Source organism: Marmota flaviventris, chromosome 2 (assembly GCF_047511675.1).
Source record: "Marmota flaviventris isolate mMarFla1 chromosome 2, mMarFla1.hap1, whole genome shotgun sequence".
Lineage (NCBI taxonomy): Eukaryota > Metazoa > Chordata > Mammalia > Rodentia > Sciuridae > Marmota > Marmota flaviventris.
Genome location: NC_092499.1, coordinates 117,586,741 through 117,612,640, shown reverse-complemented (window position 1 = coordinate 117,612,640; position 25,900 = coordinate 117,586,741). Strand labels below are relative to the sequence as shown.

The 25,900-nt window shown below is 42.8% G+C and overlaps 1 protein-coding gene across 20 annotated transcripts in view; it reads left to right on the top strand.

Annotated features, from left to right (window-relative positions):
* Celf6 (CUGBP Elav-like family member 6) overlaps nucleotides 1–24,710 on the top strand; it is a 29,742-nt gene extending 5,032 nt beyond the window's left edge. The window contains exons 3-12 of one of the 20 annotated variants that reach the window (XM_027925418.2): nucleotides 8,352–8,400; nucleotides 22,050–22,178; nucleotides 22,287–22,366; nucleotides 22,538–22,681; nucleotides 22,800–22,932; nucleotides 23,018–23,164; nucleotides 23,374–23,436; nucleotides 23,681–23,761; nucleotides 23,849–23,992; nucleotides 24,583–24,710. In XM_027925418.2, the coding sequence (XP_027781219.1) occupies nucleotides 8,352–8,400; nucleotides 22,050–22,178; nucleotides 22,287–22,366; nucleotides 22,538–22,681; nucleotides 22,800–22,932; nucleotides 23,018–23,164; nucleotides 23,374–23,436; nucleotides 23,681–23,761; nucleotides 23,849–23,992; nucleotides 24,583–24,710 (1,098 nt within the window). Of the gene's footprint in view, nucleotides 1–8,351; nucleotides 8,401–22,049; nucleotides 22,179–22,286; nucleotides 22,367–22,537; nucleotides 22,682–22,799; nucleotides 22,933–23,017; nucleotides 23,165–23,373; nucleotides 23,449–23,675; nucleotides 23,762–23,848; nucleotides 23,993–24,581 lie in introns of all 20 variants that reach the window. The other 19 variants (XM_027925561.2, XM_027925551.2, XM_027925537.2 and 16 more) reach the window with 19 other exon arrangements.
* Nucleotides 24,711–25,900: the final 1,190 nt, after the last annotated feature.

Genomic DNA, 25,900 nt, shown 5'->3' with positions numbered 1-25,900 from the left:
CATGTATATATGATATATGAAAATACATCCTACTGTCATATATAATTAAAAAGAACAAGTAAAATTTGTTTTAAAATAGCAAAGTGGAATCTACTGCCCATATGGTAGAAATAAGAAGTAACCATTTAGAGCCAGCATGGGTTACCAAGATCAAGTCATCCTGCTAAGCCTCGTTTTCTCTTGTCCCATGAGTGGTATGGCTAGAACAAGAGTACTATTCAAATGCCATGGGCAGGCCAAACCTGGGACTTATGTCCATTCTAGGTCTCAAAGTTAAGAGGGTTATTATCTTACCAGAAAGAGACCTGGATAAAGTGAAGGCATAAACTATCACCCCATGATATACATGGTCCACGGGGTGATAGTTTGAAGGAATTGGGGATATGAAATGGAGAAGTAGGATCTAATGGGGACTTTAATAGGGGGGCATCACAACACAATAATTAAGAATATTGGTTTTCAAGCTTTACAGACCTAGATTTTGATCTCAACTCTTCCATTTACTTATAATCTTGAACTTCAGTTTCCTCATTGTCAGGAGTGAGTACTAACACCCCATACACTGGACTATAGTGAGAAAAAATTGAGGCTTAGCAAGTGCAGAATAAGATTTCAATAATGGGCTGGGGTTGTGGCTCAGTGGTAAAGCACTTGCCTCATACATATGAGACACTGGGTTTGATCCTCAGTACCATGTAAAAATAAATAAATAAAGATCTAAAAATTAAAAAAAAAAGATTTCAGTCAGGCATAACTGTCCACATGGAAAGAGGAAAAGCTGGGTCAATCTACAAAGAGAAATTCTGAAGAGGGATTTGGTTTTCTACAGGTGCCCCAGACATCAGGATCAGATCAGGGAGTATAAGAAACAGATACTAGCATCAACTCAGTTTAATGAAGTCACTTCTGTGAACTGAAGCTGTCCAACAATGGAACAAGCTTTGCCAAGAACTGATCAAGCTGTTGATCAGTTTGTCTTGCTGACTCTCCTAGAACCAATCTTAGTAACTGAAGCAATCTGACTCTTGGGGACTTAGTGCCAAGTAACACCAACCCAACACCATCACCAATGCTCTGTATGTAGGCTGTGGAGTCAGACAAATATAGTGTGGATCCAGGCCCTGTCCTGTGACCTTGGGCAAATGTCTACTGCTACGCCTAAGTTTCTTTACCTGTAACTCATAGGGTTATAATGGTTGTGTGAGCTAAGTGCTTAGCATAATTCTTGGCAGAAAATAAGCACTCAATATAGGTTAGCTGGTGTTAGTATAGCTCTAATAGTAACAGCAGCATTAGTTAAAATCGGAGAAGTCATCATTGTATCTAACCATGGGAGCAAATGACTTCTGCTGCTAGAACTGAGAGTCAGCAAGACAAACTAATATCACTGGAAAAAAGCAAAGTGGACCATGTATATATGATATGTTCAGAGACAGAAGGAACAGGTGGGTGTGAAATGGAGTGGGACCATGGGGGAGGTTCCACAGGAATATGGACTAAGCTGGAGAGATCTGCAGAAGGCAACAATTGAAGAGGAAACTCTGAGTGCCAGACTAAGGGATTTGGATTTTACCCTAAAAGTCAATGTGAGGCGTGTGCATACACACACACACACACACACACACACACACACACAAATAGTAAGATGAACTTTTGGATAAAAATCTTCTCAACAGATAGGCGTAGTGGCACATGCCTGTAATCCCAGCAGCTCAGGAGGCTGAGGCAGGAGAATCAAGAGTTCAAAGCCAGCCTCAGCAACTCAGCAAGACCCTGTTTCAAAATAAAATATAAAAAAAGGACTGGGGATGTTGCTCAGTGGTTAAGTGCCCCTGGTTTCTAGCCCTGGTAGAAACAAACAAATAAACAAAATTTATCAAGAAGCCACAGTGCTCCACTAGGTCAGAGGTGCCTGGAGAGCACTATAAAGATGAGAGCAACTGAGATAAGGGCTGTGAAGTCTGAAAACACTGGGAGAACTGCTGGGGAAGAAAACAAAATATTAATAACTAACAGTTATTGATATGGGTGTTCATGGTAGTTTACATGTTCTAAGTCATGTAATCCTCTATGAAGAAGGTATTATTATTGGCATCCCCATTTCACACACAAAAAAAGAAAACTGAATCTTAAAGATCAAGTGACTTGCCCAAGGTCTTGTAGCTACTAATGGGAAGATCTGGGATTTGAGAAGTTAGTTTGATTCCAGAACTCATTCACGTAACTTCCGCACTGTTACAAGAGTCAACCTAGTGGTAGACAGGGTTATTGAGAGGATGGCAACTGGGGACATCCTCTCACACCCTTCCATCTGCTGGCCTCTAGTGTGCCTCAGCTTCCTCTGGTTCTGCCAGTATTGGCTTTATTCATTCCCCCCCTCCACTTAACAAAGTGAATTAATATTTAATTATTCTCCTAAATGAAAATCAATGGCTATGTTGGCCACCCTGGCAAGGTCCACTGTTATCAGTCTTTCCTCCTAGCCTGTCAGGGACAGCAGTCACCTGGATTCAGGCCCACCAGCTTAAGAAAGAAATGAGGGCCCAGCTCCCTAGAGGCACTGGGTCCTGGGCACAGCTGCCATCTGCTGGAGAAGCAAAGATAAGGCATCAATCTGAGTTTTTGCTGGAGTCAGGCATAATTATCCACATGGAAAGAGGAAAAGCTGGGTCAATCCCCAAAGAGAAAGCCTGGATCTTCAGGGTGATTTCATGGGGTCTGCTCAACTGAGACCTCCTTTTTGCTCCCCTCCACTTTCCCACTGGCAACTTCCAACACCTATCAAAGCTTGGTTCCCTACTCAGGACTTCTGTCAAACCTTAGTGATGTATCACACTTGGCCCCATCTCGGGTAGCATCTGCCCCATAAAGCTGGAGCTACTTCTAAAGTCTCACTTTAGGCTTCAAAATATACCCAAAGAGAGTGAGGCCAACTTCATTCCTACTTTCTGGGATTCCAAGAGTGCCCCCTTATTCATCTGTCTCTCTGCCTATGGTATCCCTTCTTTGGGGTACCTATTCCTCAAACACTGTGCAAGAGGTAGACATAACTGAGTAGGGGAGTACATTTGCTTTTACAGGTTGTGCTCTGCACTAAATAACTTGGGTGGAGAAGAAAAATGTAAACTAAAATTCAGCCATAGTCTATTGGCCAAACCATACATATTATTATTTCAAGGCTGTATCCACCCAGAAAAAGGGGAACAATTTTTCTTACTTATTCCCCTGGTTGGGGAGTGCTTTTAGTAATTTATACAAAGGCACTGTAAGTGCATGCAATCACTCAGTGAAGGCTTTGCTCTCAAGGAGCCCAGGAATAACTCAACATGTCTTATTAGGGTTTATGTTAGACATGTAAAAGAGGCATCAGGAGTGGAAAGGAAAGAGCAACTTTGCAGAGGAGAGGCTATCTGAGCTGAATCATGATCATGTTTCATTATGTTTGAGGATCTAAAGACCTAAAAGACAAAGAAGTGTTGAGAATAATATGAGAATGGGCAGGAAGATGTTCAGCAAAGGGGATTGAGACTTTTGTGAAGAGTATTGTGGAGAATATTGGGAATGAGTTTTGACAGTCAATCAAAGATCTTGGGCTTTATCAGGAGGCTTACAATAGGGAACAATAGGTGAATTTAAGAAGGGAAGAGTTAGGGACTGATTTTTAAAAGATTTCTCTAGCTACAGTGCAAAGGTTGGGTTGAAGAAGGAGTAACACTGGAAGCAGGATGACCTTTTCAGACAATGTCACTTGAGCATAGGCTAATGATGATGTATGCTGATATAGAACTGGGAATAGGGCAGGAATGTGGAGGACAGGATGGACTTTAAAGCTATATAAGACATCCTTAGAGATAGTAGGACCAATAGGACCAGATAGCAGATTGAATTAGAGGAGTGGGTGAGGAAGAAAGGAGTGCAAAAGGTGATGAAATTTGTGTTTGTTTTTGATCCACTCTTTCTTGCATCTCATGGCACTTCTCCCAGACTCAGCAATGGTCCCTTCTCTGGGGAATTTGTGATAAACTCTATTTTATGGGAAGAAGGAGCACTGAGGGTACAAATGCTGAGTGGAGAAGGAATAGTTGATAGTGGTACAGAAAAATCAAAAGAGCTGAAGTGGGCAATGTGGAGCACAAAGGCAGAAATTTTAGAGAAGCCAAGCAGTGAGTTGAGGTAGGGTCTTGTTTTCCCTTCTGATTTCTGGATCAGAAGCACCAGGACCTTGTGCACATCTGTGCTACCCATGACCTTCCCCTTCCATTGCCTAGAATAGGTTGTTCTCTCCTCTCTTCCTTGATTTCTCCTTCAGGGACTTGAAGAAGCCATGGGCTCCTCACCTGAGAAACTCTCAAGGGAATAGGTGTCCAGCTAGGGAAAGAGCTCATCTGAAGTCACACAGCAAGTTCTTGGCTGAGGAACTAATGCCCTCTTTTCCTCAAAGGGGAATCCCGATTACCTCACTAACTCCCAGATCCCTCCCCTGATGATGGCAGAAAGAAAGGCAGGTTAGGGTTGCCCAGGAAGCTCATGTGGGCAATTCTCTTTCTCTTCTAGCTACAAACAGAATCCTGGATTTCCTCCACAACCATTGTTCTATGGGGACTGGGGTTTAAAGCCCTGGGGAGTACTACTATGTATTCATCCTCCTGGGCTTACCTCCTTGGGACTTCTCTGCACCTCCAAACTCCCAAACAGCCAACTTCCCCAATTCCTGAGCCATAAACCTGAGTCAGACAGTATTTTCTATTTCCCTTTGTTCCACATCCAAAACAACTATATAACTATATAATTTGCCATTTACTTCTACTCTGGTCCAAGTCCCCTCACCTTCTACCTGTATTGTTGATCTTCCCATTTCGAGCTTCCTTTCCAAGTCTTTCTCTGTATAGTGACAACTTATGGGATGCTCCATAAGACAAAATTGACAAAATCATTTCCCTACTTAAAGTCCTCCCTGGATATTTATTGCCTTTGAAATACAACAAAATCAAAGTTCTTTGATATGCTTTTCACAGCCTGCCCTGCCCCAGCCCCTGGGTGGATTTCAATTTCCATTAACACATACACACACACACTCACACACACACACACACACACACCCCTAATAGGCACATAAATGAACAAACAAAACTAATCATATCTGATGTACCTACTAATATCTAGCCATTGTCATTTTCACCACAATCCTGAAGGACAGGACCATGATACCCTTTTTACAAATGGGGAAACTGAGGCTCAGAGAACTTGAAGAAGTTGCCAGCGATGTACCCAGGATTTAAATCCACATCTGACTCAAAAGCAATTTGCCCTACCCTGGCTTTGTCTGTACTAATGTCAGAAACCTTACTCCTATAGACTTGCAGCCCATATTCCAGGCAGCTAGAATGCTCAGCTGTCAACCTACCTCTCCAATTATCTCCACATGGCCAGTGACCCTAGGCCTGTAAGACTCATGTCAAAAACTTCTTCCTCAAGGAGCTCTTCCTGAGTCGTGTCAGCCTCTCCAGCTGGAGTCAGCCTAGCCCACAGCTCTTCACCTTGTAGTGTGTCAAGGCCCTAGTCCCTCTATGCCTCATTATTTGTGTTCCTGACTTAAGAATGGAGTTGAGAAGCACAATATAAAAATCCTGGACTTCCCTGTCAGATACAAAACTGGGAGAAAATCTCAGCTCTACTACTTACTCAATCATGTGATCTCAGACAAGTGATTTAATGTCCCTCAGCCTCAGTTTTCTCATCTGCAACATGGGGACAATGGTATTATTTTACTGTACAGTTGAAAGGATTTGGAGACAATGTATGTAAAGTGCCTGAAAAAGGGCCTAACACATGATAGGTTCTCCAGAAATGATGATATTATCTTCCTCTCTATTAGCCAATGAGGAGAGGGTCCTCATCTAGGTCAACATTGTTTCCCCTGAAGGGTCCAACCTGGGACTTGTCACAGAGTTTAGGACATGCTGGTAGCATGCCTAAGTGTGGAAGAGAGGCTTCCAGCCTCAAGGACTGGACCCTGCCTGGCCCATGAGGGAATGTGTATGAACCACTCAATGCCCACTCTCCATCAAAGGGTGGTAAAGTGGGTGGGAGGAGGGAAAGGGGCATCCCCCAGAGCACCAGTGAGCACCATCTCCCAGGAAACTCAGCCTGGGAGGCAGCTGCCATGGAAACCACTGCTGTCACATGTGCTCATCACTCTAGGCTCCAGAGAGAAATTCTCAAGATCTATTTAAGAACTAATAAAATAATGATGGTCTTGCTCACCCTCACTGCCCTCCACCCCAGGCTTCTACCCTCCCTACCAAGCTTCTCCCTGCCCCTCCTGCATCCTCTTCCTGCCCCCTCATTCCTTCATTTCCTTCCCATGTCCACCAGTTATTCTCTTTCCTTGCCCCTTTCTAGGTCTGTCTCCTACTTTCTTTCATAATTTCTGTCTTTCTGTATTTCTTCATTTCTCCCTGTGTCTCTGCTTTCCATGGCTCTGTCTCTTGGTCTCTCCTCCACAATCACAGGTGGCCATGCTCAGGGACGGGTCCTGTCCTCCTGGTCCCTGTTCCAGGACAGTCCAGACCTGTCCAGCTCGCCCTGATCTGCTTGGATTGATCTGTCATCCCCTCTAGACTGCAACCTGAGTCCTGTCGGTGTTTCGGCCCCCACCCACAGCCTGGTACACTGCAGGTGCTACACCACCAGAGGGTGGGTGTGTCAGAGCCCTGGGTGGGAGGGGGATTGCACTGGTTCAGGCTTGGCCTGTTTTCCTTTCCTTTCCTTTTTTTTTTTTTTTTTTTCAAATAAGTCCTCCCCACCCTCCTACCTCCAAATTTGATCCAAAGGAAATTGCTCAACTGTGACTGCCAGGGCGTTACCATGGTTACTGGGTAGCACTTGTGGCTATGGTAACAGGAAGCTGCCTGTTGTCTCGGCAACAAGCACATTGATAGGAGATGGAGTGGCCCCTGATTGGTGCAGAAGCAGTGCATTTCCTGAGGGGAGGGGGTCAGATCATCACCTTCTCAGGCCAGATGGGCATCAGTACCCCTTCCTCCATGAACTGGAAGGCCGCTGTTCTTCCTCCCGGCACTCAGCTGTCTTCCCCCCAACAATAATTCCTTACATCCCACGCACCCAACTCTTGGCAGTTTACCAAGACCTTTTGCATCCCCATTACCTCATGTGATCCCCACAACACCCATGAGAGGAAGGTGAGATGGGGATTCAATCATGAATTCACTTAGGGTGGTTGGGGGATGGGAATGTGGGGGGTATATATTAAAATCACCTAGGAGTTTTTTCAGAGTATACAGTCCCCTAACTAATCTGAGTCTAATATGGTTCCCAGGTGATTCTTAACCACCTATATAATCAGGGAACCCTTGAATTAAAAGGTAAAACTGGTTGGAGGGGGGAAAGCAATGGATGGAGAAGTCAAGCTGCTTTCCAGGTTTAGAGCTTGGGTGATTTGGATGGAGGATCAGGTTTGGGTGAAAAGATGAGCTCTGGTTTGGGTATGTTGAGTGGAAAATGCCAGTGGGCCTTTCTAGTCAGGATGTCCAGCAGGATATTAAGCAGCTGGGAAAATGGGTCTGAGGATCAGGAGAAAATGTGGGCTGTTGATGCGGAGCTCTGAGTCATCCTTGTATGGATAGTAGCTGAGGCTGTGTGGATGAGACTATCCAGGAAAATTAGGAAGAGTGAGACAGGCAAGAGCCGAGGAGGGTGACTTAGTGAACGCCAGCATCTTCAGGAGAAGAGAAACCCAGGCAGGGGATGGAGAGGTGAATTCAGAGACTATAGTGATGCAGAAGCTTGGGAGAGTTTTCCTTATTTGATGAATGGAATTTCAGAAAAAGAGAAGCTTACTTAAAGTCAGACAATCATGAGATGGCAGGGCTGGGCATAGATAGCACTAAATATGACCCCCATCTTGTTTAATCTAAATAATATTTAACATTATTTTCTCAGTTTTATATGTAAAACACAAATGTACAGTTTCAATTAAACCCTCTCACCCAATTCCTCTTACTCAAAGTCTTTAGATGAGTCTAGGAGCCATGGAGACAGGACTTACACAGCCCAGCCCAGAAAGCAAAGCAGAAGAATCTTTTTAGTTGCCCCATTCTACCTGGTGCATACCACTGAGCTTCCTCCCCCTCATCCCTTCAGGTCTCAGCACTTTCTAAATTCCTGGGTTTAAGGAAGGGATCTTGGAGAAAATCTACAATCCTAGTAGGAGTGGGGGAGTGTAGAGTTCAAAGGCACTAGGGCTCAGATCTTGAGGAGTCCAGGGGAGGATGGGGGTCCCAGGACCAGGCAGTTATGCTGAATGGGTATGTTGGTCCAATGTCTTTCAGATGAATCGTCCGATCCAAGTGAAGCCGGCTGCCAGTGAGGGCCGAGGAGGTAACTTTCCTGTCTGCTGAACCTCAGGGTATTACCCATGTCAGGGACTGTGGGCCCACTCCTGGAGTCAGTCCTACTCATAGCTGATTAATAAATACCCCCTGGGTCAGGGGCCCAGAGTTGTTCAGCCCCAGAAACAGCTCAGCTATCCCAACTCAGACCGAGGAGGAAATGGGAGCCCAAACCCAGAAGATGCAGAAAGGGCAGATTCAGATGCCGGGGACAGAGGAAGGAAGCTTTTGCCACCTTATCCTTGGAGAGCAGTTGCTCCTGTTTTGCCAGGTAGAAATTATACATTTGTTTGAAAAATCAGTCTGGGGTTATTCTGCCTTTCCAGATTCTTCTGATTCCAGAAAATCAGTCCACTCTGGGTTGAGGCCATTTATCCCTTCACTGTACTTGCTTGGTTACTCTTGATAAACAATCAGGATGGGATGACAGACTTTGCAAGCCATAATAAAGAACTTGATTTTATGTTGAGGATCATAGAAAGTCTCCAAAAGTTTTTTAGAGACTATTTCCTGGTAGAGAGACTACCTCTCCTTTTGAACAGGAATGGTAGAGATCCAGACTACCAGCTGGATAGTTGCCAAGATGGAAATGCAATAATGACTTCTTTTGTCGGTTCTTGGTGTCTTTCTCACCCTTAGGTCTTGTATCATCCCAGGATATCTGCCTGTAGTATATCCTTCATTGACATCTGCTGATCTCTACCTTGAGTAAGACTCTCTCCATGTCTTACCCAAATCAGCCATGGCTTTGTTAGATAAAAGAAGCTGCCAAGATCAGGAAGAGAAAGGAACCCAATTGATATGAACATTTATTGACCCCTACTAATTCTGCACACCTTCTCAGACTTCAGTTCAATGTCTACACTCACAAGGGCTCTGGCAGCTTCATGGTTCCATTCTGGAATATTCCCTTCATCTGTTCAGATTCTCTAGGCTTTAGTCTCTGACTCTTGATCTTTGGTCAAGATGCTATACCCCCATACTTTGTCTTGGAGAAAAATTTTCAACTTTCCCCCACCTTCTTTCTCTCTATCTCTGTCTCTCTCCCTCCCTCTCTCTCTCTTCCTCCCTCCCTCCCTCATTCTCTCTCTCTCTCTCTTTCACACACACACACACACACACACACACACACACACACCCTCCTTTCCCATATCATTCTTGCCAGTCATATTTTTGAGATGTACTAGGCTGTATAAAAATCTTCTGAATCACATGTTCTAAGAATTTCTGCTCCTTGGGAAGCTCTATTAGCCATCAAGGCCACTGTTGGCCATATTCTAACCTATAAACACAAGAGAGTCCCACAGATAAGTCACCCAAAAGTAAATTAATAAGCTGAGAAGCAGACAGGTTCATCTGTAGTTCATCTAACCATCCAACCAACATCTTCTGAGTAACTTCCTCCATAAAAAGAATATAATGGTGAGCAAGGCAGTTCTGGCACTTAGCCTCATGGAGCTCCAGGCTATGAGGAAAAGGGGTCACAATTGGGTGTGATCAATGTTTCTCAAGGGAAAGTGCAAGGGGATTATGGGATTACAAACAAGGTGTACCTAACCCCCTCTGGGAGGTCAAGGTGAGCTCTCAAGAGGTAAAAAAATTTAGTGATATAAAGTGAGATCTGAAAGGTAACAGGAAGTGGTCAGAGAAAGGAGAGAAGTAGCATGTGTCTCATGCAGAGGGGATAGTATGTTCAAAGGCCTCAGGCAACTTGACGCAACTTGGGAGTCTTCTTCAGGAACTGGGTCTACAGTTACTGTATGGAGTCTCACATATCCAACAGCATTGCAGCAGCTGAACAAAGGAAGTCTTGTGCTAATAATGCTTCTTATTGACCTTATGGCCTCAGTTGGAGTGTTATAATTTTCTTCCTCCTTTTGTACACGTTATTGACAAATTCTATACATGTGGCATACCACCTATATACCTATTCAGATTCAAAACAGCTCAAGAGGGCAGGAAAAACAAATCTAGCTGAAAAGTGGGCAGTCTCACAGCTGAGTTAATAACTTTAGAATTTATGTGTTACACAGATTTGGGGGGTGGTTAATATGGATTGAACCCAGGAGTGATCTACCACTAAGCTATATACCGAATCCTTTTTAAAATTTTATTTTGACACAGGATTTCACTAAATTGCCTAGAAGTTCTCAAACTTGAGATTCTCTTGCCTCAGCCTCATGAGTTTCTGGAATTCACAGGTTACACACATATTTCTTGACAAGCAATGTATCTTCAAGTAGTATATACTCTAAATGTATCCATAAATACTCCTTGCAAGTTTACATGGTCAGATCTCACAATTCCTCCCTGCTCTCTGCTACATATTTGGGAGAGAGGAGTATGTAATTAAATCTTGTAGAAATAGTTGGGCTTTTATTATTTAAAAGTATTTTATTACTAACTGATCTGTTATATAATGTTGTTATTAATCAAAATGTGTTACTTTTCTTTAGTGCTATCATATATCTCTTCTGACATGAGTTCAACTCTGCTGAATTTTAACACAATTTTTCTCAATGCTTGAGAAATTCAATTCAAGATGGTATTAAATTTTTGCTTTTGAAATGTAACAGATGATACAACTGTGGGACAGCCTATCCCATTCAAGTCCTACTTTTGTTCTCTAAATATTCTAAAAACTTACAAGTAATGATCACATCCATGTTGATATATTTAAGCCAGTGAGCCTGTATATTTTTATTATCCCTTTTAAAGCCATTAGTTTACAGATGATTAATAATGGCTTCTATATCTGATAAGGATAGTGGTATCAATAAAACCTGAATTTAAGGGATATCAAAACAAACATAATCTTCCAAAATTCCACTATGTTCTTCTGGAAAGGATTATAATTTTTTTCTTTCCATAAAACAGGGATCAACAATTCAACTATTCATGTATTTCAAAATGTTAACCTGAGATTATCTGAGGTCAGAAGGAGCCTAGGTAGGTAACCCAAATGGGTGAGATTCTCATGACATAATAAAAATTTATACTTTGATTACATTAAATATTGGCAACTTTTTCAGCTTTTCAAATGGACTACAGGTGCATGCCTGTAATCCCAGTGGCTCGGTAGGCTTAGACAGGAGCATCATGAGTTCAAAGCCAGCCTCAGCAAAAGCGAGGTGGTAAGCAATTCAGTGAAACTCTGTCTCTAAATGAAATGCAAAAATAGGGCTGGAGAGGCTGGGGATATGGCTAAGTGGTCAAGTGCCCCTGAGTTCAATTCCCGGTACCCACCCCCATCTCCACAATGGACTAGTATAGTGAAAGCCTAATGAAATCTATTGAGTTTGTTTCTTTGGCCCAAAGACCGTTACTTTTCGCCATCTGCCATAAAGGAATATTCCACTTTGCACACATGAGCTTTTGAACAAAAATAGTTATTTTATCTCCTGACTCTTGAATTTCAATGCCAATGCAAAAGAGTAGCAGTATTTGTACTTTCAATTAATAAACATGAGGTTTGTGGTAGAATAACTAGCATATGTGCCATATTTGTATTACTTTTAGAAATTATTGGTAACTCTTGGGAATTCAATGCCTACCACACAACAATTGCAATACAACAGGATCTGCCTGAGGAAGATGGGAGGTTCTTATTCTTGCATGGCTGACCCCCTGTAGGATTGGTGGCACTTTTCTCAGTGCCAGATGTGCATCCAGGCCTTCATAGACGATATTATTTTAATTTATCCCAGCCAGTTCCTATAAATTCTGCAACCAAGTTTTACACTGTTCAGATACTCCATACTCTGTGCCCAAATTTTACATTCTGTGGCAGTTATATGTTGAACAACATACTATTAAAGGAAAATTAATCTAATTTTCTCCTAACATAATAATGGTGCCCATTTTTACATGAAACAAACATGTATAAAAAACTTTCCCCTTTGCATTTGGATGCATTTAAAGGTAAACATTAAAATGTTTGTCTAGGCAGGGTGCAATGGCACTCCCATTGTCCCAGCTAGTTGAGAGATTGAGGCAGGAAGATGACTCGAGCCCAAGAGTTGGAGACCAGTCTGGGCAACAGCAAGATCCCATTTCAACATTAAATAAGTAAATAAATAATGTCTGCCTGCATAAAAATCCAAGATTCATGTATTTCAAATGTTAACCTGAGATTATCTGTGGTCAGAAGTAAGGATCAACAAATTCCTCAGACAATGGTAACTAAATAAGTCTGTTTTATTTGCTTTCAGCATGGTAATGTTGAGTTTTCTTAACTTACATTACTCTACATTGGAAACACTAATAATAAGTTAAACTGTAAACATACTATTACAAGAAAAGTATTTTTTTAGTCATAAGGCAAAATCCACAATAATCAATTGCCTGTATATTTTCCTCTCTTTCAAATTTCATAATATAGAATCAATAAATTCATAAATCATATTGGTGATTGCTCGGCTTATTCCACTTCCCAACTTGGCTGTATTTTTTATCCAACAAATATATCTAAGTTGCCTAAGATATAGAAATAGGTTAAGTAATCAATTGGTACACTCCTTCCACTTTAGTTTTTTTATTTTTAATTATTTTTATTATTATTACTATCATTATTATTACTTGTAGTACTGGGTATTGAACTACATCCTCAGCTCTATTTATTTATTGGTAACAGGGATTGAACTTAGGGACCCTCAACCACTGGACCACATCTCCAGACTTTTTTATATTTTATTTAGAGACAGGGTCTTATTGAGTTGCTTAAGACCTTGCTAAGTTGCTGAGGCTGGTTGAACCCACAATTCTCCTGCCTCAGCTTCCTGAGCTGCTGGGAATACAGGCATGTGCCACCATGCCCAGCTCCTGGCCCTATTTATTTTATTTTGAGACAGAGTCTCCCTAGATTGTCCAGGATAGTCTCCAACTAGGGATCTTCCTGCCTTAGTTTCCCAGGTCACTGGAATTACAGGTGTGTACCACTGGGCACAGCTAGTTTTTAAAAAAACTTTCAGATTTAAAACATTCACAGAGGATTTTAAAATGTACTTTGAGGCATTTCCTTTTTATTCTTCTTTATTTTTTGAGATGGTTCTCATTATGTTGCCTAAGGTGCTTGAACTTGTGATTCTCTTGCTCAGTCTTCCAAATAACTTGGATTATAGGTGTGCACCATACCACCTGAATTTTGCATCTCTTTTTTAATCTTGAAATTTGATTTAGCTCAAAAGTCAATTATCTGTTTTCACATTATCCCTCATACCAACATACTATAATTAAGTAATTTCTGCCTGAATTTGCATGGAGTTGCTTACGTATCAGCTTTTAGTTTTTTTTAAAAAATAAGCATATATTATTATCTTTTCCAAATTCTTTCTGGGATTCCACTTTATTTAGTGTCTAACTCTGGGCTGGGATGTAGCTTAGTGGCAGAACACTTGCCTAGTATGTGTGAGGCCATGGGTTCAATCCCAAGCATCCCCCCCAAAAATACCAACCAAATAAACCACATTAGTGTAACTAATGTTTGGATTAAGTTTAATAGTTTTCTCTTTCTTTTCCTTTGTGTGTGTGTGTGTGTGTGTGTGTGTGTGTGTGGTTCTGAGGATTGAATTCAGGGCCTTGCTGTAGCCCCAACCCTAAATTTGAATTGTGAAGTAGAATTTTCAGAGTTTTATAATCCTGGGACATATTATCTGACTTAAATCAGACATGGACCTTTGCAAAAACCATCTTATACAGTTGGTTGACAGTCATATCTATCTTTGGTCTTTATACTTATTTAATTCTAGAAAGTATTTTTCCCAGGAAGACCTGACTAGTTAGGTTTCACAGGAGTGCTTGAGACTTTGGCCAAGTTAACTCTTCACTTCCTGAAACATGTTCTACCTCTGAAGGTAAAGAGAGGTGCTTTTCCGCAGTTCGTTTTAGAGCAGATCATCTAAAGGTGATTGAGGTAACTATTTTAAGTCATGGCTGTGGAAAACTCTGGCAAGCCTCCCATAATGATACTGTCTTTCAGGTACATGTGTGTAGCCTGCAAAAGGAAAATGCATCTGTAGAAGCTAAGATTCTTTTATTTTAAAGGGACCAAGCCATACTTAGTCCATCTTTTTCACCTCCTGGCTTTTCTGGATCAGGATGAAAGGACAGTGGAATCTTTGTTCTGTTTATTGCTCCAGGTCTCCTTGCTGTACCTTCTTTAAAGCCCTTCTTTATTTTTTATTTATTTTCTTTTGGTGCTAGAGATCAAACTCAGAGGTGTTCTACCATTGAGCCACATCCCTAGCCTTTTTTATTTTATTTTATTGAGGCAGGGTTACACTAAGTTGATTAGGGTCTTGTTTAGTTGCTGAAGTGGCTTTGAACTTGCTATCCTCCTTCCTCAGCCACTTGAGTTGCTGGGATTACTGGTGTGTGCCACCACGCCTGGCTCCTTCTTTATTTTATTTATTTTTTAAATATTTTTTTTAGAGAGAGAGAATTTTTTAATATTTATTTTTCAGTTTTCGATGGACACAACATCTATTTTATTTTATGTGGTGCTGAGGATCGAACCCAGCACCCCGCGCATGCCAGGCGAGCCCGTTACTGCTTGAGCCACATCCCCAGCCAACTTCTTTATTTTTTAATAGTAAAATACACATAATGTGAAATTTATTGTCAGCCACTTTAAGTGTACATTTTTAAGTGTATTAAGTATATTCACATTGTTGTGCTATCAATCTCCAGAACTTTTTCATCCTGCAAAACTGAAACCCCGTACTCATTAATCAACTCCCCATTTCCCCCTCCCTCTAGCCTCTGGGTGAACACTATTCTGCTTTCTGTTTCTATGAGTTTAACTTATCCAGATACCTCATGTAAATGAAATTGTACAGTATTCATCTTTTTTGACTGTCTTATTTCACTTAGTGTAATGTCTTCAAGGTTCAGTCCTGTAATATGATGTACAATAGAATGTGCTACATTTCCCTTTTTTATTGTTGTTGCAGATAGATAAGATATTTTTATTTTATTTTATTTATTTATTTTTATGTGGTGCTGAGGACGTAACCCAGTGCCTTAAATGTGCTAGGCAAGTGCTCTACCACTGAGCCACAACCCCAGCCCTCCCTTTTTTTTTTTAAAGCTGAGTAATAGTACATTGTATGTATATATATCACATTTTGTTTATCCAATCATCTATTGGTAGACATTTGGGTTGCTTTCCCCTTTTGGTTATTGTGAGTAATGTTACTATGACCAGAAGTATGCAATTATCTCAATACTGGTGTGTTCCACTGTACAATTTCTCAGAAGACAAAAACTGCATGATCTCACTTAGGAGTGGAACTCATAGAAGCAGAGAGTAAAATGGTGTTCAACAGAAGTGGGTGGGAGGGGAGAATGGAGAAAAGGGAAGATGTTGGTCAGAGGATAAAAGTTCAGTTAAACAGGAACAATAATTTTTGTTGGGGCTGGGGATGTGGCTCAAGCGGTAGCGCGCTCGCCTGGCATGCGTGCGGCCCGGGTTCGATCCTCAGCACCACATACAAACAAAGATGTTGTGTCTGCCGAAAACTAAAAAATAAATATAAAAAAAAAATTTTGTTGATCTATTGCACAGCATTGCAACCATAATTAATAATAATGTACTGTACATTTCAGAATTAGAATTTAATCATTCTCACCATAAAAAAGTTGAGCCGGGCATGGTGGCACATGTCTGTAATCCCAGCAGCTTGGGAGGCTAAGGCAGGAGGATTGCAAGTTCAAAGCCAGCCTTAGCGAAAGTGAGGTGCTAAGCAACTCAGTGAGACCCTGTCGGTAAATAATATACAAAATAGGGCTGGGGATGTGGTTCAGTGGTCAAGTGCCCCTGAGTTCAATCCCTGGTACCAAAAAAAAAAAAAAAAAAAATCAAGTAGTTGAGGCGATGGGTATGTTAATTAGCTTGATTTAATCATTTTTATATATGTATAATACATATATATATGCATCACATAGTATCCCATAAGTTTATAAAATTATTATTTGTCAATTAAAATACTTTTTAAAGTACCAAAAAAGACTTTGCTTTCTATACTTTGAAACATGAACCCAAAAGTTATTGCTGAATTATATGGTAATTATATTTTTATTTTAGGGGGAACTGCCATACTGTTTTCCATTTTGCATTCCTAACAATAGTACATAAAGGTTCCAATTTCTCAACATCTTTACTAACATTTGTTATTTTTTTCTATTTTTTAATAGCAATCATTCTAATGGGTGTGAAGTGATACCTCATTATGGTTTTGATTTGCATTTCCCTAATGATTAGTAATGTTTAGCATCTTTTCTTATGCTTGTTGCTCATTCATACATCTTCTTTAAAGAAATGTCAATTCAAGTCCTTTGCCCATTTTTAATCAAAATTTTTTTGTTGTAATTATTGAGTTTTAGGAGTTCTTTATATGTTAAAACATTCAGATATATAATTTGCACGTTTTTCCCATATCATAAGTTGCCTTTTCACTCGACAAATGGTGTCCTTTTATGAATAGAAGCTTTTAATATTGAAGTATCTCAATTTGTTTAGATTTATTTTTGTTGCCTGTGGTTTTGTTGTTGTTGTTGCCATTATCCAGGAAATGACTGCCAAGTACAACATCATGAAGTTTTCCCTGTTTTTAAGTGTTCTATGTTTTTAGCACTTATATTTAGAATTTGATACATTTTCAGTTAATTTTTGTATATGGTATAAGGTAAGGCTTTAACTTCATTCTTTTGCATGTGGATATCCAGTTTTCCCATCCCTATTTGTTAAAAAACTGTTCTTTCCTCATTGAATTGTCTTGGCACCATGGTTAAAAATCATTTGGCTGGCTGGACACAGTGGCGCACACCTGTAATCCCAGCAGCTTGGGAGGCTGAGGAGGTCAAAGCTGGCCTCAGCAAAAGAAAAGGGCTAAGCAACTCAGTGAGACCCTGTCTCTAAAAAAAAAAAAAAATACAAATAGGGTTGGGGATGTGGCTCAGTGGTCGAGTGCTCCTGAGTTCAATCCCCGGTACTCTCCTACACCAAAAAAAAAAAAAAAAAAAAAAATCATTTGGCCATAAAAAATGAGTATTTATGGACTATCTTCTATTCTGTTGGTCTATATTGGCTGTCTTTATGCCAGTAGCACAGGGTTTTTTTTTAATATTTATTTTTTTAGTTTTAGGTGGACACAATATCTTTATTTTATTTTTATGTGTTGCTGAGAATCAAATCCAGTGGCTCGTGCATGCTAGACAAACACGCTACCACTTGAGCCACATCCCCAGCCCCACAGTTTTGATTACTGTAGCTTTGTAGTAAGTTTTGAAATTAGGGAATTGTTCTTCTTTTTCAATAATTTTTGGCATTTGAGGTTCCCTGAGATTACATATGAATTTTAGGATGAATTTTTCTATTTTTGAAAAAATGTCATTGGGATTTTGGAGGAGATTACATTTAAATCTGTAAATTGTTTTTAATGGGGTTGCTACCTTACAACATTAAATCTTCCAATCCATGAACATGGGATGTCTTTCCATTTATTTTTGTCTTTTTTAATTCATTCCAGCAAGTTTGTAGTTTCAGTGTACATGTGTTTATAAATATTTTATTCTTCCTCTTCATGCTATTATAAATGTAATTGTTTATTTAATTTTCATTTCAGATTGTTAATTGTAAGTGTATACATATGCAACAAATTTTTGAGCATTGATTATGTATCTTGCAACTTAGATGAATTAATTATTTATTCTAACAGCTTTGGGTGATTTGTTTTTAAAATTAATGTCCTTTTTGATGTTTATCATATCTAGACAGGAGTCTCTGCCTGTCCTGGATATTCCTTCACTCAATTTTTTAATTAGAAGAAGCCAAGCAGGCTTCTTCTGCACTCATCACTAATAACACCAGAGGAGAGGTGCTTTGCTGCCACCAGCAGGACTTTTTGAGATGGTATTTGGACAGAAAGGTGAACTAGTATTTTCAGGATAGGTTTAATAGTTGATACTCAAAGGCTGAAACCTTTCCCTATTCTGTCTCTACAATCATGACATCCAATCAATATGGAGGGGAGTGGGTGTGAAGGGTTTGGAAACCAGAAACTTAGACACCTGAGGCACAGCCTCCTTTCTTGAACATCATCCTGGTTCCCTTTCTAAGGAAAATGAGTTCTTTACCTATTAGGAGTTATTTACATATTAAATGAACTAGACTAACTCTGTTTGGATTTAGGGGCTCTCGAACCTGTTATTTTTTGTATTAGAATTCCTGACTCACATGACCACTGTGTCAAGGCAGTTTCATGGAGGAGCCTATGGGAGCCTAAGCCACTTGTTTAGGGTTTAAAAATTATTTTAGAGAAGAACAAAGAGTACACACTAACTGAAAACAGGAAAATGCAGTTATACCATTCAACTGTATGGCTTTCCAATCCCACGGTACTGGGGATTGAACCTACTCTCTTCTATGTCTCATCTCCAGACTGATGATGCCTTCTAATTCCTTCTACTCAAGGGAGGTTGAGCCTCCATGTTTGATATTCCCATTTTTCTAGGGACCTACCCACAACCCATGGGATGTTTTTATTCAGACTTTCCTGACCTGCCCCTTGTAGTATCCTCCCCCTTGTTCCCCTGGCACTGGGGATTGAACCCAGGGCCTTGCACATGCTAGGCAAATATTGAGTCACATCCTCAACTCTTTTTATTTTGAGACAGTATCTCACTAAGTTGCCCAGACTGGCCTTGAATTTGCAATCCTCCTGCCTCGCCTCTGGAGTAGCTGAGATTACAGGCATGAACCATCATGCCAGATTTGTAACATCCTCTTTTTACCAAACTGGTAGAATTTGACCTAGAGGAGATTGATCATCTCTGTATGTAGGCATCAATCAGTTCCACATCTTCAGGGATGTGGATTTGGAGGCTACTCTCAGGTACAGCCTGTACTTTCTTTGATTGGGTCTCTTGAGAAACTTATCCCAATATTTTTGGATTACCTGAGGTTCATGGTCACTGTGACCCAATGCATCCTCCTGTCAAACATTTTCAAATTTCCTGTTAAGTAGAAAAGACAATTCTATATCCAACATGATACCTAGGAAATAGGCAACATAGATTTGAGCCCATCGTGGGTGATCATTTCAGTGTCAAGTCCTATATAGCCCAGTAGTACAGAACCATAGGGTCAGTACCCTGACATGAAAATGGAAATTCTTAATTCAGTATAGTCTCATTGGAGAAAAAGGATCAGAGAATTTCATGGACTATGACATGAGCTTCAACTGACAGCAGAAAAAGCAACAAGGGGAAGTACAAATGAAGGCTCAGATCATTACTGTCCATACAAATTCTTTCCTTTGTAGGGAGCTTCATCTGAAACTGTGATCTCTTTCCTTATATAGGGCTAACTGGATTCTGGTCCATGTGGTGTGACATCTTATCTGGGTGCCATCAACATCTTATAGACCCTATCCAATGATACAGCTGCACTATAAACTGGGATTCTGTGAAGCCCCTTGTGACTCTGGAAGTCCCCAACATCTTCTCTAGTCTCTTCTAGGCCTTCTGCTGCTACATTGTCATATTTTAGTGTCAGACCTAAGAACAGTGACATAGACTTCTGGGGTTTGACTCTTTGTCTAAATAGACCTTGTTCCCCAATGTCAAGGCAAAATAATGAACATCAGATTGGTCAAGAGATTCATGAAAGACCTTTCCTGTTCTCTCAGGTTTTGAACAGGATGATCTCAGATCCCCCTGCACACTATCTGGCACTCTATTCTTTATCATCCATGTTAATGGTTTCAAAGGGCTTTCATTTGAGCCCCCTCTATGGGGTTATAGGACAAGATTAAGGGGGAGGGATTTTAGTCCCCCTTTTCTGGTTTCAGTCAGAGCAGTTCTACTTTCCCCCTAAATTTTGAGCCTCATCCTAAGATTTTTATTGGAACAATGTATTCCACCACTTAAAAAAAAGGTTGAGAAATCAAAGATCTGTTTCAAGGGCACTATTTTGTGGCTAACACCCCCAGAAGCAAAGAACACTCACTGGATTGTACACTTACCACCAAAGGTCAGCACCTCCTTCAGAATTTCAGCCATAGGTGCGTTATCCATTCCCTTCCACACAGGATCACCAGGCAGTACCTCTCTGGACAGAGGGTGGATTCTGCTGAAACATATTCCTCCTGCCACATATGAACTGCAGCCTCTGCTTACCACACAGACACAGCATTGACAAACATTTCAGGATCCCCAGGGCAGCTAAGGCTGAACCCCAAACAGACCAGGTGAAATATGGACACACACATAGCCTTGTTGATATTCCCATTGCTAACTTTGATTGGTCTATACTTCTACTTAACTGTCTTGGACTTCAATCTGTGACCCCTACCAGACTTGTTTTCTCTGCACACAGAATTCAAGGACCCTATCTGCCTAGCCAAGTTTGGCAAAGAGTAAAGGAGTTTTGGATGGATTTTTCTGAGCTCTAGGATCTGAAGATGAAGCCCAAAGCTAGATTCCCACCCATACCTTCTCTTCTAACATATATCACTCCATACATAGGCAAGCTCCATCCCAAATTCAGAGGTTTACTTTAGTGTAAAGAGGAACTAGACTTAACCAGCAGGGTCAGTGGGCTGTACCCTCTATCCTAGAATCCTGGATAGTGTTGCAGAGGCCTAACTTGATATATGTGCAGTTAGTACCTGGTTTCTAACCCCAACCCTTGAGTTTTCTTTAGGGGACACAGACTTAGCTTACAGTCCCTTTCCTGAAACTCTACCACTCCCATAGCCAGTGTGGGTATACAGAGGGATCAGACTTATTTTTAGGTGGTCATCTAGGTCAATAGGCAGAATTTGTTTTCCCATAGCATGAACACTTGGAGGAAAGATCGGGCAAGAGGACAAGGGAAGTCATGGAGGGGTTAACAGGTTTCAGAGAAGGCTCTGGAAACTAGGAGAGGGGATGGGTTGGTGGAAGTGGGAAATAAGGAAAGGGTTCAGACAATTCATCAATTGTAAAGGGGCAAATGTTGGAGGCTCAGAAACCCAAGCTTCCTCTATAGGTCCTTGGGAGACAAGACCAGGTTGGATTTAGTGCTGGTGGTAAGGATTCATCATTCCACTGCTCAGTGTCTTGAGGATGAGGTAGTATAATAAAACAACTGTTTTCTGCTCACAATTCTCCTTGATTTGAGCAGGAAGGGACATTGATTCTAGCCTTCAGGCTGACTGGCAAAGGTGTACATCTCTGGACCCAATCTGAATACAAAGGCCTTCTCTGAGTACCCCTCCCCTAATATCTCTAGGAAGGTCTGAAACAGCGTCTCCCAAACTAACAGAAATGCTAAACATAAATCGATGCATATAAGGATCTACTGGCTCAAAGGTATCAAGACTATATCACTCCCCACAAGAGCAAAAATGAATCTTTCTGGGTTTCTTCAGGACCCAGGTTTTCCTGATGGAAATCTGAGCTGAGTTCCTTTCCTCTAGATTGGCCTATCTTGCTCCTTAAAGAGACCCAATCTTGGAGCCCCAGGGCCTTCTCATTTCCAACACTTCTTCCCTAAGAGCTAGATTGGTTAGCTACTTTCTTTCCAAGCTCTTCAATCTACTCTGGGGTGTCCAGGAAGATTTAGAGTACCCAGGTCATTCATGGCTTTGTCCCCAGAGGACCGGAAGCTGTTTGTGGGGATGCTGGGCAAGCAGCAGGGTGAAGAGGATGTCAGACGCCTGTTCCAGCCCTTCGGTCATATTGAGGAGTGCACAGTTCTGCGGAGCCCTGACGGGACCAGTAAAGGTGACATGAATTGCCCACTGGGATTACCTGGTGACCTTTTCACACTCGGGGCCACATGATCCTTTGACCTCTGTGGCCTGAGCCACCCATCCCTCTATCCTGCCCCAGGCTGTGCCTTTGTCAAGTTCGGGAGTCAAGGGGAAGCTCAGGCGGCCATCCAGGGTCTGCACGGCAGCCGGACTATGGCGGTGAGGGCGGGTGCCTGGGCCGAGGGTGAGGCCAGTGGGGCGGGACGGGCTTCTCCTCCCCCATGAGCTCGGTACCCTGGTTCAAGGGCCTGATGCGGAAGGCCCTTGACCCAGAGACTGGGCTGGTATCAGGACCAGTCACTGCGGCCTACCCTGCCCTACTCTGGCCAGGGCGCCTCTTCCAGCCTTGTGGTCAAGCTGGCAGATACAGACCGCGAGCGAGCGCTGCGGCGAATGCAGCAGATGGCTGGTCAGCTGGGTGCCTTCCATCCCACACCACTGCCACTTGGGGCCTGTGGCGCCTACACCACAGCGGTAGGTGCCTGGCTCAGGCAGCACCGGTGGGCAGGTGGCTGGGCCAGGTTAGGGGTTTGGGAACCAAGGCAGCTGCCGGTTGCAAAACCCTCCAACATGTTCTTGTTACTTCCCAAAGATCCTGCAGCACCAGGCAGCCCTGCTGGCAGCTGCACAGGGCCCCGGCCTAGGCCCGGTAGCCGCAGTGGCAGCCCAAATGCAGCATGTGGCGGCTTTCAGCCTGGTGGCTGCGCCGCTGTTGCCTGCAACAGGTATGACTCTAGCACCCTTGAGCAGCCACTGGGAGGGGTGGGATGGGCTACAACCTGACTCACTTACCTTTTTCCCTGCCAACAGCCAACTCCCAGCCTGGCAGTGGTCCTGGCACTCTCGCCGGTCTTCCAGCGACCATTGGGGTCAATGGATTTGGCCCACTGACTCCCCAGACCAACGGGCAGCCAGGCTCCGACACGCTCTACAATAATGGGCTCTCTCCTTATCCAGGTGGGCCACCCCACCCGACTCTGCCCAAATCTCCCTTTAGTGGAGTAAGGAGCAGGGAATGGGGGGCAGGGCCTTGCTTTGGGGAAGGGGTTCCTATCATCCCTGCTGCCTCTCACAGCAACCCACAACCTCCTCCCACACTCCCCGAGTGTCTCACCTGACCCTGCCCACTGGCCTTCACCGTGGGCCTTGCGCCCCTCTCTCCCCAGCCCAGAGCCCTGGTGTGCCTGACCCCCTGCAGCAGGCCTACGCTGGGATGCACCACTATGCAGGTTTTGCTTGGCGCTGCGCGGCCTGGGGGGGTTGAAGGGCCCCAGAAAGAAATAGGGAGATTTGTGGGGAGGTTTAGTGTCTGTTCTGAGGAGTCAACCCTCCTTTCCAACTCACCCCAAATCCCAACAACCTCTCTTGGGACAAGGGTTATGGTGGACTGGGTTGAACTGATCAGAAATGGCTGGGGTCCTGTTTGGGGGATGGCTCCTGGGGATCATTGCCCACTCCCACCTCTGTCTCCAGCAGCCTATCCGACGGCCTATGCCCCAGTGAGCACAGCTTTTCCCCAGCAGTCTTCAGCCCTACCCCAGCAGCAAAGAGAAGGTGAGGGACTGGGGGCTGGAGTTCAGAGCCTGGGTGGGGTTGGACTCAGGGTCCCTTCCCTGAACCAGCCTGCTACTGTTCCTGCAGGCCCGGAAGGCTGTAATCTCTTCATCTATCACCTGCCTCAGGAGTTTGGTGATGCAGAACTCATACAGACATTCCTGCCCTTTGGGGCCGTTGTCTCTGCCAAAGTCTTTGTGGATCGAGCCACCAACCAGAGCAAATGTTTTGGTGAGCTGAGCCCCATACCTTGGCTTCTCCCACTCCTAGCCTCAGAATTCCCTTAAAGACTCTACAATAAGGCAGTGATTTCCAGCGGCTGCATATGTGGCACAAAGTAGGGTCACAGGCCAGTGATGGAGGCTAAACCTAGACAAAGAACAAACCTTCTTTCATGTTCACCTGGGAAACTTAGGTGTCTAGAATGTATTCAGCCAGGTCAGAGCTTTGGAGTTTGACAAGAGCCAGAATCATCTGGTTCTGGGACCAAAGATATCCTCCAACTCCAACTGCAATTCCGAGGACTAGAATGGGAGTAGTAGAGGGAGACAGCCAATCCAAGCAGGGAAAGACCCAACCAACACACTGCCCCACTTCTCCCAGAGTTATCTCCCATCCTTCCAAGAATCACACCTTAGGAATCTCTGACCATCTGCATTTATGGGTGTGCTTCTTATGTATATTGCATGCACACACGTAAAAATGGAGAGGTATTTGGAACTGGCCTGAGGAACTTGGGAAATGAGGGGGTTGGTTAAAAAGAAAGGAGGCCTTGCTAGGCAGGTTTAGCAGCTAACCTCTTTGCCCACCCCCATGCCCAGGGTTTGTTAGTTTTGACAATCCAACCAGTGCCCAGACTGCTATTCAGGCCATGAACGGCTTTCAAATTGGCATGAAGAGGCTCAAGGTCCAGCTGAAGAGGCCTAAGGATGCCAACCGGCCTTATTGATCTGCTCTCACTGACTAGCCACAGAAAGGTGAGTCTCAGATGGATGCCAGGCAAATGGGATAAAGAGAAGAGCCAGGACTAGAAAGAATCCTTGGATGGAGAGTTTTTCCTTCATTCTAAGGACCAAGATAAATAAGACAATATTCCTGTCTCCATAGGCTGGGAGATACACAAAAGGCCCTAGAGAGGGCTCTGAGAATGAGAGTTTGGCTAGTTTTTAAAGAGTCTTATAGCCTGAGTTCTGACTTTATACTGAAGGTGGTAAAGAACCATTGAGGAGTTTGAACAAAGAAGAGACAAGATATAAGGGCTGAGGTAATGACAGGGAACTCAGAGATGAGGGGAGAGAAGCAAATATACTCAAGAGGCAGCATATGCAGGCCAGGTGGGTGATGGACAGAGAGATGACAAGTTCTAGTCTCTGGCCAGGCTGTCTGCAACTTTTAGAGGTGTGCTCACTATCCCTTAAGGTCCACCTGGCCTTGCCTCACTTATACTGCTCCAGGAACCCTTTGCAGGGGCATCGGGAGTCATCTGCCTAAGACCCAGGATCTGGCGTTGGTGTACCAGGATGCTGCCAAGAAGAGAGGTCTAGCTACTCATCTACATTGTCATTAAGCAGGCAGGCTGCTCTTGTCTTTCCCTCTACGGTGATTTTTACCTTCCCCCTCTCTCCTTATCAATTAATACCCAACAACAGAAGCTGAAGAGTGAGAAGAAAGGGAAGAAAAAGCACAGAAATGCTGGAGCAGCCCTTCCGGAAGGAGCAGCTGCAGATGGAAGTGGATCAGACCTGAGGCTGGCGCCTGGGGCTCGGGCCACTCAAGGATTGTTCTTATCAAGTGGGTTGTTCTGCACCTGTGGCAGAGAGCTCAGGCTGTCAGGGCAACCAGGACTGGTTGAGAACTGACTGTCTGGGAAACCAGCAGAGGGCCTTGGGGGTGCCAAGGGCTTCTCTACAAGGGAAGCCCAGATTTACTTCTTTCAAAATCATATCATTCCTTAGAGTTTAGGGACCAAAGGACTATTGCTTTTTTTAAGAATATATATATCTATATCTATATAAATTAAAACAAACAAGAAAAAACACAAGAGAAATAAAAAAAGACAGTATAGAGTCTCATAAAAGCTGCCTTTAAATATCCCTAGGAGACAGGGTGAAGGAGACCTTTGATAGCACCAGCCTAGGC